This window comes from Centroberyx gerrardi, chromosome 13, assembly GCF_048128805.1.
Source record: "Centroberyx gerrardi isolate f3 chromosome 13, fCenGer3.hap1.cur.20231027, whole genome shotgun sequence".
Lineage (NCBI taxonomy): Eukaryota > Metazoa > Chordata > Actinopteri > Beryciformes > Berycidae > Centroberyx > Centroberyx gerrardi.
This window is the reverse complement of record NC_136009.1, coordinates 4,290,905-4,306,398: the sequence shown is the minus strand read 5'-3', so window position 1 is coordinate 4,306,398 and position 15,494 is coordinate 4,290,905. Positions and strand designations below refer to the sequence as shown.

Below are 15,494 nucleotides of genomic sequence, written 5' to 3'. Positions count from 1 at the left end.
GATGAAGTGTTTCTTTTCCACATTTCCAACAGTGCACTTTTTTTCACATTTTCCCCTGTCAATATCTGTTTCACATGTGAAAATTTCGATGGGAAATGTCACCTGTTCATGTAGGAAAACCAACATGTGTCCAAAAAGCACATGTGAAAGCCCACATGTGACTTTTTTGTAAGGGAAATGATTAAGGTATCAGGGGAAATTCTTCACTAGTGATAATCTTTTTTTATAGCCTGAATTGGGCTAATATCCAATACCGGTTTTTGTGAATCCCTAACCAGGACCTTTGCTCTATATCCACTGCAGCCCCGGTGGAGCAGGAAGCCCTGCCAGACACCCAGGAAGACCAAGGTCCCAAGCTGCCTGATGAGGTGGACGCCCCCCTGTCACAACCCTCAGACCCAGGTAAGCTTCTCGATTCAATACAGAAAACAACACACAAACAATACAGTGCCATCAGAAAGTATTCAACCCCCTGGACTTTTTCCGCTTTTTGTGGTGTTACAGCCTAAAATTGTCAATAACCCATGATATCAAAAATGGATTTTTTGTATTTATTTTACAAATTATTTAAAATTGAAAAGCTCAAATGTTTTGAGTCAGTAAGTAAAATTCTAAGTTTCTGAAGGCACTGTGATACTTAAAATATAAGTATTATAATTAGTGTTATTTATGCTGTGCTATCAATCATTTTATAAGAGTGGGTGTCAATGTTTGAAATGGTGGGTATCTCATTTTTTGTTGAAACATATTTACATAATATAATGTTTTTATCGATTTTAAACACATTCGTTTTGGTACATTCAGCCCCAGCAGAAGCGTCTCAGCCTCCCACAGCCGCTGTGGAGCCTCCTCCCTCCGATCTTCCTCCCCCAGCTCCTTCCCCAGCTCCTCCTTCCTCAGCCCCTCCTCCCTCAACCCCTCCTCCCTCAACTCCTCCTCCCCCAGCTCCTTCCCCAGCTCCTCCTTCATCAACCCCTCCCCCCTCGACTCCTCCCAGCTCGGAGCGCTGCGGCCGGCCGCTGGTGGAGAAGCCCCGCCGGTCCAGCGTGGAGAAAGAGAGGAAGCCGAGTCCAGACAAGGCCGGCAAGTCTCCTCCTCCTCCTCCCCCGCGAAGGTCAGCTGAAAAGGTTCATTCTGATGCCGCTGTAACATTAGATGGTGGTATTGGCAGATTCTTTACATTCAGTGATATCTAGTCGAGGCAGAGTGAAATAAGAGAAATATCATGAATTGTGTAGTTTCACCAAAAGAGGTGAATGGGACCAGCAGTAGTGTTGGTTTGATTTTCTTATGTTGTATTACATTACTGCACAACAGCTGGTCACAGTAAGTTGGACCCACTTGCATGTCCACTCACATTTAATTTCCTGGTTTCCTTTTTCTTTTACTGCTCATTTATAGTGTCAGAACTTTCGTTAGCTATGATCTATCAGAAATAGGCTGGTTTTGACAGCTTTAATTCTTTATTTTGGTTGTTAAATTGATCTTTAAAAAATTTTAAATTTTGCTTTTTGAAACCTGCATGTAGGGTTGTTGGGAAAAATGTTAGATATCACAAGAAAAAAGAAGAATATAGCAAATAGGGTACATCAAAACATAACACAACTGACAGTTTCAACACTAGAATGTCTGTATGCCGAGGATATGAAATATATGCATCAGAGATCAGTTAAATATTTTGTAAAATTGCGTATGCTGCTTCTTTAGGTTGTTGTAGTGTTATAGTTAATGTATTACTTTATAATGATCTTATTATTATTATCATCCAGATTCTATGCAGCCAGTCCAGGCCTTACCACAGGAAGGTCAGGAGAGGTGATCTTCACCACCAGGAAAGAGCCTGTTGGAGCACAGGTGTGTGTGTGTGTGTGTGTGTGTGTGTGTGTCCACTTAAAATGTTGCTTTGTATTTTTTTAAATTGGTCTTAAATTCAATTCCAGGTAGCATTCAAAATGTCTTACAAAGTCGGAAATTTGGCTTTTTGAAGCCTGCAGAGAGCCTGGTGAACTTAAGACCTTGGTGCAAATCTGAAAATAGTCAAACTGACGGCGGAGCCCAGAAAAACAGGAGTATGTATTTATTCTGGGTGGTATACTCCTTTATTGTTTTCTCCATCTCCTTCAGGATGAGGATGAGAAGGAGGCGGCTGCGGTTCCTCAGCCCAAACCGCCCAGGCAGCCGCCGGAAGTCAAGCCCAAACCCCAGATGCCTCACCCCGCACCGGTCCCGCCTCCCGCCTCCACCCCTGCTCCTGCTTCAGCAGACACGGAGGACGACGACGATGATGAGGAAGAGGAGGACGACAAGTTCATGAAAGAACTGCAGGTAGATTTATTTACCACTTGGATTTCTTAAACCTCCACAAAAGCAGATCAAGTAGCATGCTTTTTACCATTAGATGTCAGGCTTTACCCAGATTTGGGTTTGGGGTTTAGTTACTTTAAAATACCCTGTACTCACATAACTTACATTAGTTGGCTACTACTTACTATGATGTACATTATGAATCTCATGTCATAATGATTCATGTCAGCCTTAAAATGTGGATAAAAGTACATTCCACAAAGAAAAAAATGGGTCAACTGAGTTTAGGTAGGTTTACACTCCACTACATCCCTGCCTCTCCACCCACCACACTCCCAGTGACCTTTACCCTTTACCCTTTACCCTTTACCCTTTACCCATAACCCTTTACCCTTTGCCCCCCTTGCCCAGGTGTTTCAGAAATGCACTGTGAAGGAAGTAGGCACCAGATGTGTGGTTGACCTCTCAGCCTCTGACCCCCAGAGCCGAGAGATTGACCCTAAGGTAAAAAAAAAATAAAAAATAATACAAAATCCACTAACAGCACTAATCATTAATGGCTGAATGTATTCAGGCACAGAAGTTGTGATTTTTAACTCTTTGTTGCGCATATCTAATTGTCAGCTTTCTAATTAGTGAGAAACAACAAGGAATCTGTTTTTTTTTTTTGGTTCACTGCTCAAGAAGACTTTTAGTTTACTGACATCACCTTACAGGATTTCTGGGTAATGAAGTCCTCAAAATCCAAATAGTTACCTCCCCCTGCCATATGGGGCCGCCAAAGTGCGAAATTAAGTGCACCTTTAAAAGAATAAATCAGTCTGAGGACTTTTTAATGGGCAATCAACTTAACATTTCTTAATGAGTCGATAGAACACCGGCACTGTAAAAGGAAAGCACACTGTGTACAGGACACACAGTTTTGTCTGACTTTTACCTGTTTCACTAAGCCATAAAAAGATCAGATTTGACCCATGAAGAGTTAAAGGTCTGATTTTTCTGTTCCAGTGTTTATCTAACTCTAACTAACCTGGATCTATAATACATACAGTCATGTTTATATCCAACCTATTAAGAAATATTAAAGAGATATAGCAGTCTAAATGCTTTGACTACTCACCTGATTTGTGGTTTGTGTTGAATATCTTCCTCTGCTTCTAACTCACATCAACATGAGTTTCCACTAAAGGATTGACACTCGTGAGGTCAATTACCCTTCTGTTGCTCTTTCTCTCTCTTTTCTCGTAATTTTCTTGGGTACCGCGATGCATGTAACAGGTGTTTTCCAACTGCAACACTTCATAAACGCTGTAGCAGAGTATCCCTTTCTCTCCAAATGAAGCTGTGTAATGTACTAATGGTCACATTTACAGCTGGCATTTAAATTCTAATGCAGATGAAAAACAATGTATCTAGAGTGCATCTAGATGGATTCATCAGATTCTAATCCCTCTTGGGTGTATTTTCACCTTCGTAAGCCGGACTTGTCCCTGCATGAGGATACATCCTATTCATTTCTCAATCTACTGTTGTGTCTTTGACTCTGAATCAGGGATGAAACTGAAGGATTTGGGCCACTACTCTACTCTTCTGTAAACTCCATCTCTCTCTCTTCTTCTTGGAAAGCATACTAGCCATGGGTTAACAGGCTAACATTTCCATCTCTTCCCTCAATGTCTTATTCCATCTTTGGCCATGTGGACTTTACATTCTCTATACCTGCCTTTTGTGGATTAATAAAGCAACTACTGTGCTACCCTGCCTTGGCTGCTGAAGTCTTTTCTACTAACTGGGACGGAGTACACTCTACCTGACTTTATATATAAAACACGTGCATGCAAACACACATACATGAACCATTAACCACATTCATACAAGTGCACACATAAGCACAAATACACAAGCGCACTCGTAAGCACACGCACGCCCATACACAACGACTTGTTTTCCTATTCATCAATATACACTGTCCCACCGATCAGATTCAGCTCTGGAGAGACAACCCATTGTTCAACACAGATGACAACAGTAGCACTCCACCACAGATTCCCAGGGTAAGGCACGCTCTCCTGGTTCAAACAGACCTCTTCCACATAAAAATGTCATCTACTGGGTGGATTGTAGACAGGCAAAATGTCAAGTTCCCTTCCCTTTCCATTCCTCTAATCCAGTGGTTCTCAACCATGTGCCATCGAGGCCCATGTATATGCAGGTTTTTATTCCAACCAAACACTACACCAGCTCATTTCAATGATTAGGTCCTCCTTTCAGATTGAAGCTGTGCTAATTAGTGAAGCTGCAGAAGTGTTTGGTTGGAATGAAAACCCGCAGACTTTGGCATCCATGGCATATGTTTGACAACCATGGGGGAAGGCAATTCATGATTTGTGTTAACAATGGGGAAGCTATGTACCACTCCCTTTCTTCCTTAAGTCAGCCTTTGTATGGATCTGACTCCCCAAGTGAACTACTGTTAAATTGTTGTCTTCATATTTTAATGTATTGGATTAAGTACAGATATTTCAATTAAAAATGATTGAATGAGCCATTGATGCAAGAAGCACTTAGAAGCACTTTGAATTGAGTCGCAATTGTATTTTTAGGCTGTGAATGATTTCTTTACATTTCTAGTGTATGTAAACAGCAGATCAAAATGGACCTGTATTTTGAGGTATGGTGGGATATGAAATTTGCAGAGAAGTTGTCTTTGATCAGCAAGCCCTACCCTCCCAGAATCTCTGTATATATCAATATTTGATATATTAAGACAATTGCAGATTATGCCTTTAAAGTTAGGAGTAAAGAAATAGTGACTAGAGTGAATTTTTTTCTAATTTCCTAATGATGTAGTCCTGTTCCTCTCGTTTTCTGTTTTTAGGTCATGTATTATGTCACTGCAGACCTGTCAAATGAGAATCCTTTGCCAGGTGGAAATGACCAATGCAAAGGAGAGGAAAGGACATCTCCAACATCACAGGTGGCCAATCAAAATCCTCCCGAGTTACTAACATCTGACCACCAGGTAGCTTCTCAACCAGGAACTGCAGATGGCTACCTTGATAAACAGGTGATAGCAATTGGACTGGAGGAAGGCAAAGAAGCTGGGAAAGATGCTCTGGGTCCTGAACAGAAGGAGGAAGAAGAGGAGGTGGTCAAACAAGTACCCATCGTAAACCCTGCACCAGCAGAGAAGAAGGTGGAGTTACCCCCAGTTGTAACTTTACAACAAGGAAATGTTCCCGCTGTTGATAATGTGAGTCCTGGCCAGAAACATGAGGAGGTTGTAGTAAAACAGACACCTGCCCCAAACCCAACACCAGCAGAGAAAAATATGATGGAGTCACTCACAGTCGTAAATTTACAGAAAGAAAATGTTCCTACTGTTGATATTGTGAGTCCTGATCAGAACAACAAAGACATTATCCAGCCGGTGTCTTCCCCAAACCCAGCACCAGTAGACAAGAAGGTCAAGTTCACAACAATTGTTACTCTACAAAAAGAAAATGTTCCAAACATTGGGATCACAAGTCCTGACCAGAAAAATGTGGAGAAGGTGGTCAAGCAGGTGCCTGCCCCCACCTCGGCACCAGCAGAGAAGAAGTCAAATTTGAAAGTTGTTGTAACTTTACAAAAAGAAAACATTCTGCCAGAGAATTGCTCTATAGTATCGTCACCAAAGTCACAGGAGGATCAGCCCATGAGCTCAGATCAGGGGTGTGTAGCTAGCCCCATCCCGAAATCTACCCCCCTATCAACGAGCTTCACTGACAGCCAAAACAGCCAGCAGAAGAACCAGGAGGCAGCAAGGCAGGTATCCAGGGACCAATCAGGATACATAGAAGAAGGAGGTAGCCTGAGTCCTGATCTATTTGATGACGAGGGTCCTCCCCCTCCACCACCCCCTATCGATAAAATCTCCTTCCGAATTTCTAAGACTAGAATCAAGACTCAGTCCAAAGAGGAGGACCTAGCCAAAACCAATAGCTCGGAGATGATGACTGTTGCCGTGGACAGTAGTGGTAATCCCACTCAATGTCCACATGAGGAACAAGGTGGCGAGAACATTGATGACTTTGACAATAAACCTGTCATCATTATCTTCAATGAGCCCATGGACATTCAGTCAGCCTACAAGCGGCTGTCTACTATCTTTGAAAGCGAGGAGGATCTAGATAGGATTCTACCACCAGAGAGTATCGAGGATGAAGAGGAAAGGAAGCAGGAGGAACGGGAGCAGAATTTACCTTGGAGAAAAACTGGCATTGCTCAAGCAAATGCGGGAGTTGATGTGATAGAAATCACAGAAAATGGTCAGAACTCCCCACGTATCCAGCAAACAACAAATAGACCTGCATCAGAACATATATTATCTCCTGACAACGAAGACCAGTGTAAACCAGACTCACTTAGAAAGTCGGAGACCAAAAGGAAGTTCAAATTCAATTTCCCCAAAAACAAACTGGCTGCCATCAGCCAGGCCATTCGAACGGGGACAACCAAAACTGGGAAGAAGACTCTTGAAGTTGTTGTCTACGAGGAAGAAGAGGAGATAACATTGGACAAAGGGCCAATGAAGGAGACCAAGAAGGAGACAAAGGAAACCAAGAGGTTTGAGATCAACAATATCAAACAACAAATAGACTTGGGTCAAGGCAGTGCTTCTAATAGTGACACAGCCTCTTCTATCCAAACCGGCCACTCCAAATCACATAGCCGGAGTGAGGAGCTCTGCAAGAGCGCGTTTGACTCCATTGACAGTCTAGAGGAGTCCATCAAACAGCTGGAAATCAGCGTGGACAGCATGACTATCCCCTCTTCCCCTTCCTCCATTGCCTGTTCACCACCTCTGTCTCCTAGTCCTACCATGGTCTCTAAAGACGATCCTCAGCCTGGAGGCAAAGTCAAAAGAGAAAGGGAGAGAAGCCCTTCGAAGAGGCCGGCCTCTCATGTCCTGAAGGGCCCGAAGCCACCGCAGAGTAAGAGGGCCAAATCTCAGCCTCCCCAGGAGACTGTGAAAACTTCTACCAAGAAACAGGTCTGATGGGTCTAATGTTCCTCTCCCTCCATATCGCATTTTGCTTAAATGGTGCTGGTGGCTGGGCCTCTACTGTGACTGTCTGACAGTACAAATATGTTCTGCTGAGTCCTTCTTATAAGTAACCATGGGTCATTTTCAACTGCGCCGTTTTGCGTCCTCAAATGAATTAAACCAAATGTTTACTAGGAGGGACACGGAATGGCCGTAGATAGGAGCTGAGACATCGAGTGAAAGAAAAGGATTTAAGTGCAAACCTTGATTTTTGGATATTTTTCTTCATCAAATGAAAATTCTTAATGCATTGGCACTTGCTTGCTGATCAGTGCTTGTTCAGCATTGTTATCATTCCTCATTTAAACCAAAGGGTACCACTAGCTGCAAGCCTTTGGTTTCGATGAGAAATGCTGTAAACAAGACGTACAATGTAAACATGATGTTTTGAGGATAGCTAAAGGACCAAGTACAAACTTTTTCAACGCAATGCGACAAGTGCCTGGTGAAGAGAAATAGCAGGCTAATATTGATGACACTGATGAGTATCTCGTTAAGATACCCCCTTGAAATGAGATTAAGTTAGTACACTTTCAGTTAAGTAAATTCACAAAGTAGATTCACACTACCATACAAGATAATTGAAAGTAGAATTGAATTCTCAGTCAATATGTTGTCAAGATATAGTGTAAAAGATGCATTGTATATCAGAAAGGACATCATTTTGAAACAAAAATTGATATGAGAATCTACTTACTGAATTGACAAATAAAATGAATCCCCATATACCCCATGCATGATTGAAATACCCCTTGATTTATAGTGTACCATCCTAGAACTGAAAGCAAAGATTTACAATAATTTTTTCCTCCATGTGCTACTGTGGTCAAATAACTTGGGATGCAATGGTTGTTTTGGTATTGGTTCATGTTAATTTACTGCTTGATATTGAAGCTTTTGGATGGTTTTTAATGTCGGTGTTGCTGGGAAGGTATTGCGAGCATGATGCTATGTAATTCACCACTCTCTCTCTCGCAACAGACATTTTTTTGCTTTTTTCAACGACAGCATAATCCCACATATCCCACACATAATCCCACTCAGTCTATATTAACTAACTGTTATATTTCCCTCTATCTCTATCTCTATTTATGACTCTCCCTTCCAGACCTCCAGTGGCAGTTCCCCCTCTTCCGGTCAGCGGTTGTTTTCCAAGTCGCGCCACTCGTCCTCTTCTGGGTTGCCAGAGAAGGCACCCAAGGGCCAGCAGAGCCTGCAGGACACCCAGAAGCAGTTCAGACAGGTAGATCTACTCTGACGAGACCTGGGGTTAGCAGCGCTGAAGTAGAGTGGATAGAATGGGAATTACTATCACTGCATCGCTGCATGGTCAGTGGGTTTGTACACTTAGAATGGCAGACTGTACAACCTTTAACCTTTGTTGTCGGACATCAGTACAGTCAGTGATGTAGTGGTACATAAAAACCAGGGTAAACTCTGATCTCTAGTCAGTGATCATCATGAGGCAAACAACTACTAATATGAACAACAATCAATTATCAGAAAAGCATTAACTTGCAATTTAACCTATATCAGTTTGATACTACTTATTATGATATATACTATGAATTTACATCATAACGATTTATGTCAGCCTAAAGAGGTGGGTAAACTATTCCGCACATAAAAAGGTGATCAAACTGAATTTAAATGGGTTTACCCTCCACTGCATCCCTGAATACAGTACATGAGACTCAGTGAAGGGAGATTAGATTATAATAAACCAGGGAGTGTGCTTTCTGTCCATTCTATTTCTGAAGTTCATCTACTGTAGTGAACCATTTCACACTCAGAGTAGTGTAGTGCAGTAGCTCTGGACAAACTGTTTGAGCTTGTTTATGCCACAGGTAACTAGGTAGAAAAGTGGAGCTTGCAGCTCATGAAGACAAGCCACTAGATACCATTACTTTTCTGTTCAACAACAACAGTAGCAAAGTTCTTAGAAAGTGTGATATGTAGTGATTGCAATGTAGTGTTTTTTTGAATGTGTCGCTGTTCTCTTGTGTAATTCTGTCTCATTCTGTATATGAGTGGATGTGTTAAAGGATAACCTTTAATAACCTTAAAGGATAAGTTAGCCGATTTTGGACCTATATATAATTTGTCTCTTACATACCCGTAGTACTTGGACCCGCAGAGAATATTGGCTCCCGAGTCAACTGTCAGTTGAAACGTACCCCGTTTGGACTTATTTTTTGCAGCAAGTTGTCTAGCAACAGGAGTTTTGTGTTTCAACATACAGCTGACTCTGGAGCCAATACACTCTGCGGGTCCAAGTACTACAGGTATGCAAGACACAACTTATATATAGGTCAAAAATCGCCAAACTTACCCTTTAAGTCTTCTCTGACTGTTTTTGGCTGCTTTTTGTCACTGCACGCCTTCCTCTTCATCCTGACAAACTTCTCTAAATCAGCATGTTCACTGTATAACATCCCTCTTCACCTGGCAGCAGGTTGTGGAAATATCATTTGGATGTCTTTCAAACACTCTTCAAAACATCTCTGAGATGTTGCTAATTTGTTATTCCACAAGCAGGGCCTCACATAAGCCGTAAACTACGATTCTTTATTACCCAGTTAGAACGTCAGTTATTATCCACCCTTTCATATCATGAAAGAGTATGCCATCCTGTGAGCGTCGCATGAGTGTTGTGGCTTGTGGCTTGTTCAGTGGCATTAGTTTCATCAGACAAATACTGTGAAACCATGAATGACCTTAGGTTGTAGTGGTGGTAAATATTTCCAATTATTCTGAAAGAAAACATTATCTAGTATGATTTGGTAAGATATTTTCTAAAACTTGCATTGCAAATTGAATGTTTTTTTTCTTTTCTTAGCTGATGCTGACTATAAGGGAAATACCACTGAATTTTATCCCCCATGTATGTTACTACTATGTCTTTGGCCAGTTAAGTTAGTATAGATGAACATTCACTACTGTGTCTCATAGCCAGAAATAACAGAGCGGTGTTGCTGCTTAATTCTTGAATGCAAAAGTACAACTCAACTAGTAAAGATAGAAACTGGCATTACCCGTGATGCTCTTGTGAGGATACAGCTATAGTTCTTCATTAAAAAGTGACAATACAAATGCACCCTGTTTGGGTGTTGCGGCAACTTCAGTCTTGATTAGAGTTCTATGATTTCTAGCTTTGGGAAAGAGTCATTGGGCTTGACTGGTCAAGGCCATAGGAATAACATATACAAACCAGGCTTGGGCAATATCCAAAATGTTATATTGCGATGCTGTCCCACCAAAATATCGCAATATGCAATATTATCGGGGGTTTTCTCCGGGATTTTTTCTTTTTGTTTTTTTGTATTAGATTTTATTTCTTTCAAATCACATCAGATTTCTAGGCTATTAATAATAATAATAATCCCCACTTGAAATAAAATTACAAATTTTTCACTACGACTATGACTATTTTTGTTTTTTACTATCCGAGCACTAGTAGATTATACGTTTACAAGTTTAAATGTTTGCGCAATTGTGATCCAAGCAACACACGGCGCTATTCGATACCGCAGAAATATCGCGATATTCGTGAAACATCGCGATATCCGATAATATCGAATATCGGCCCAAGCCTAGTGCGAACGCTTAAATTGAGTGTTATTCCCCTTGGATGCAGCCGGTGTTGTGGCGGGCGCTGACTGGCCGTGTCCCGTGGTCTCTGTTTGCAGGCTAACAGCAGAGGCGCTAGAGCAGCAGCTGGGGATAGTAACCATTCTTTCCTTGCTTTACCTGCTTCTAAGATCCCAGCCTTGTGCCATATTTCTGGAAAGCACTCGTCTGCCTCTCTGTCCGGTCCTCACTGTTCAAATGTCCACAACAGCCTCTCTTCCTCCTGCTCCTGCTCCTCCTCCTCCTCCTCCTCCTCCTGCGCTTCCTCGCCTTCCGCCCCCTCCTGCGCCTCCTCCGGAAAGCCCTCTCTCCTGTCTCCCCCTTCCAACGTCTCCAAGCCTCCTTCTCCTTCTTCTTCTTGCGCCCAACGCTCCAAGCAGGCCTTCTTCCTGTCCTCCGCCTCCTCGCCTCCCCGCTCCCCCTCTCCTTCCTCCCCTCCCCCCCCTCCCCCCCACAAGTCTTTTATCCCGTCTCTGAATCTGAGTCGTCTCCTCCCCTCGTCTAGCCACGTCTCGTCGCCATCCCACGCTAGCGGCGGCCCCGTCCGCCACGGGCCTCGCAGCGACGGCAAGCGCCAGCATCGCCTCGCCCTCTCCTCCACCTCCGCCTCCGCCTCTGCCCCCGTCTCCCAGTACAACTACTACTCCTCGTCCTCCTGCTCGTCCTCCTCCCCCTCGTCCTCCACCTCCTCCTCCCTGTCCCCCACCTCCTCCTCCTCCTCCCCTCCCTCCCCGTCCTCCTCCTCCCTCCTCCCGGCCACGGCGAGGAGCGTCCGGACGTCGTCGGCGTCCAACCCCGGCTCTCCGGCCCACGGCAAGAAACGCCAAACCGGACGGGTCCAACACGCGCCGGTGGCAGCCTCGAAGGACGCGGCATGATGGGTTTGATGTTTGGATGTGATGTTTCAGGGTGTTTGATAGCTTTTTTTTTAACGGGGGAAGTACATCATGTCATAAAAGTGCGGACAGAGGTGGGGGAGGGCAGAGTCAATGAAGCGGCAATGCATGGTGTTCCTACGGTGATATTGTGTGATGTTTACCTTTTCACTTTTTTGGATATACTGTGAGCGTTTATAGATATGATCTGTAATTGCAGGGTCTCTATTCACTCCAAATGGAATTTCATAAATTTTCTCAACCATCTGCTGAGAAGATAGTGTTGTGCAGAATATTGTTTTTTATTAAAAAGTTAAAAAAAAAAAAATCCACCTTGGGATCCTCTTACACTGTTGGATCGCATCAATCTGTGACGTTTGGTGCATTCCAGGACATATTTTGTTAAGTGTTGTAATTATTTTTTTTGGTGTACCTAGTTAGTGATTTCCTACACTTCCCAGAATGCCTTTTGACAACCCCCAGAGAAGGGGAGTAAGCTTGTCGCAATCAATTGTTGGCTTTACATGTAGGTGGAGAGAGTGATAGTGAAATAAGAAGAATAAGAACAAGAGAGTGAGAGTTTTTCCAGTGGAGAAATGGCTTGAGTTGTACCAAAGGAGGATTTCTAGTAGATTTTTGCCCCTTTTTTGCACACAACATCTTGAGGCTGCATTGCATTCTGGTCTATTGAGACTACTGTCAAAGGAGAAATTGATAACTCTTACTCTTCTACGATGGATTTCTCCCTGTATGATTGTTGAACATCTCTTGGTGCAAAATGGCGGCTCTAGAAAGAAGCCCTCGCTCTTTGATTCTGAGGGACTGACACCAAAACCTGATGTTTACTGTTGATGTTTTAGATCCTGAAACATTTTCTACTATCAGACTCCATTGTAGTTGCTGGAAATATCTTGACGTGACGTCGTCTACATTTGCCATTTTCTTATTCTTATCCACAAGAATAAGAAAAATACACCAAACAACAAAACGGACCCAGAAATGCAAAGTTCATCACCAATAGCTGTGTTTGTTGACAGTGTTAAAGTGTTTTAGGGTGGATTTTCCCTTTAAAGCTGAATAAGATTAAATTCTTCACCGTTGCCTCAGTATGATATTACATATCCTGATATATATCCTGATACACAATCCTTCCATTTGGTGAATAGAGACTTGAGTTTGACATGCTTTCAGGTTTGATTTCCACATTCACAAACATACAATCCATCAGCTCTATGCATCAGTAATATGCAAATATAACAGCTCATTTTGCTGTTCATCGGCAATCGGTGCTGAGTGCTTTTGACAGCAGTTTTTTGACTCTTTGATGTGTGAGATAATGTGCCGTTCCACTTGACGGTGTTGAATATACTTGTAAGAAAAAACATAGGCCCATAAGAAGCCGAGTGATTCTCAGTATGCAAAGTTTATCCAAAGAAAATCCTACATAGACAAAATATATTGTTTAATATATGATGTAAATGTATCAACTCTCAGTGTACATTTTGTATGTCAGATGAAGGCAAAGATATACAATATACAGTATGTGGCAGTATAATAGGAGAGATATATATAAGACATATCTAGTTTATTTTGGCATAAGCTTTGGTTATTGTGCTTATACCAAACCATTTTTAGATGTAGATTTGTAGTGAGTTGTTTGAAGAGACTTTTGCCAAAACAAAGAACTTTTATTGTCAAGTTCCTTTACACTGCCAAATCAATCAGTCACTACTTTACAGACAGACAATCTAGACGGTGTGAAAGGCAAAAATCCATGCAGGTTAAAGCATTTTGCAGTTCTTTCCAAGGCAGTACTTTACAACATGAGCTGAAACACCAAAGTGTTTGGTTTTACCATGTGATTTAAGACATGCACTGTGTGGACCTTTTACTGTGTACCGTGTAAAAAAAAACAAAAAAACTTTTGAATGTTTCATATCATAACCTAGTGGCAAGTTTTACATCCATGACATCCAAAAAAAAAAAGCCTTTAATTGTATACTTTTTTGTTACCTTGCCGACGTTCGAACCTCTGCATGCCTCGTCTGTTAGAGAGAACTTGTCGTATTTACGGTCCTGTACATAATTGTGTTTTTGGTTTTTTTTGTAAAGCTGTCGGCCGTGTTGCACACAGGTCTTGTAGAAGTTCAGATGCTTGTGAGGTTGGAGAACTAATAAAGGGCTTCCAGAGTGTTGAGATGTGTGTGATGAGTCACTTCACCATGCTGCCAGAAGAGGGCAGTACACACATGCTGCAGCGCTGATGATGGCCTAGAAAAGCTTCTCAGACATTTTCTAATTAATATTCCACATTTGCATATAGAATGTGCTATCCCGGGATATTAATTACCAAAGTTTTTTTTTTTTTGCAAAAGTGTTTCTGATAATATGTATTTCTAATGGTGTGACATATACAAAAAAAAATATGTTGACTGTGGTTGTACTGGTCAGCTCCCAGTGTGAATGTGTGGAACTGAATGGATGTGAAGCAGGGTGTTGCTGGGAAAAGAGCGTGGAGCTCTGTCATCGTCCCCTGGATAAATAAAGGTTTAAAAAATGACTATTATATATACTATTATAATCTAAATCAATGCAGCTGTCTGCTGTTCTCGTCTTTTTTTGCAAATATACCTTCGCTCTCTCTGACTGACACAATACACCTCCATCTTCTCTCGCCTCTTCCTCCGAGCCTCCCTCTTCCCAAACCTTAATGAGATACCCCGGCGCTGTAATTGGCTAAATTATTAGTAATTAGTTCCATCATATGCTAATTAGCTCATATGTAAATTGCGGGGCCAGATGAATCCCAGCGCCCATCTCTGTGTAATTAGTCTGTAATTCCTCTGCATCCTATCTAGCAGGGGGAAAGTTGGCAGTCCAAAAGTGTGGGAGATGCAACACAGAGGGAGGAGACCGGGGAGTAATTAGAAATATCTCACTCCAAGCATTTCAAGATTAATTACAACATTTTCAGTGTCCCAATACTTTTTTTTTCTCTCCGCTCCCCACAACTGGGCTGCGTCGGCAGAGGACAGCCACAAACCAACAAGGAACTTGAGTGCTTGTTAATCAAAGATGTGGCTCCTAATTTGCATTTCTAATTGGAATTAATTAGGATTGCCCAAATAGTATGTGTGTGTGTGTGTGTGTGTGTGTGTGTGTGAGAGAGAACGGAGCTCTGATGTTCTTGCTTATGTGGATTTCTTATTCACGTCGTTTCATCTGATGATGTCCTCATCAACAGCACATGGACGACCATATCTGGGGTATTTCAACTCATACATGTCGACCAATAAGTCCTTTAAGGAGAATTCCATGCTTGTTAATGTGCAGTGATTTGGGCGATCAATAATGCATCATCATATCCTGACTAAATATTCCTGTATACATTAATACACAGGATATTCCAGATATGAGAAGCTAGTGCACACACTGAACATCAAGGCTCCATTGGTTTATATGATGTGTTTGCTGCTTTATTCATGCTTACAATAATTGGGAAGAGGGTGGTGGAGGCAGACTGACTCTATATAATACTGCTGCTGATTTACATTTACCTATAGTGACAGACTGGTGTGCAGAAAGACCAGTAACCC

At 42.2% G+C, this 15,494-nt stretch overlaps 1 protein-coding gene across 2 annotated transcripts in view; it reads left to right on the top strand.

Annotated features, from left to right (window-relative positions):
* LOC139919832 (sickle tail protein homolog) overlaps positions 1-14,095 on the top strand; it is a 52,836-nt gene extending 38,741 nt beyond the window's left edge. Inside the window, exons 17-26 of one of the 2 annotated variants that reach the window (XM_071909688.2) lie at positions 304-402; positions 805-1,114; positions 1,770-1,854; positions 2,125-2,325; positions 2,716-2,808; positions 4,287-4,358; positions 5,183-7,339; positions 8,502-8,636; positions 11,529-11,565; positions 11,596-14,095. In XM_071909688.2, the coding sequence (XP_071765789.1) occupies positions 304-402; positions 805-1,114; positions 1,770-1,854; positions 2,125-2,325; positions 2,716-2,808; positions 4,287-4,358; positions 5,183-7,339; positions 8,502-8,636; positions 11,529-11,555 (3,179 nt within the window). In that variant the 3' untranslated portion in view covers positions 11,556-11,565; positions 11,596-14,095. Of the gene's footprint in view, positions 1-303; positions 403-804; positions 1,115-1,769; positions 1,855-2,124; positions 2,326-2,715; positions 2,809-4,286; positions 4,359-5,182; positions 7,340-8,501; positions 8,637-11,528 lie in introns of both variants that reach the window. The other variant, XM_078287515.1, reaches the window with a different exon arrangement.
* The last annotated feature ends 1,399 nt before the right edge of the window (positions 14,096-15,494 follow it).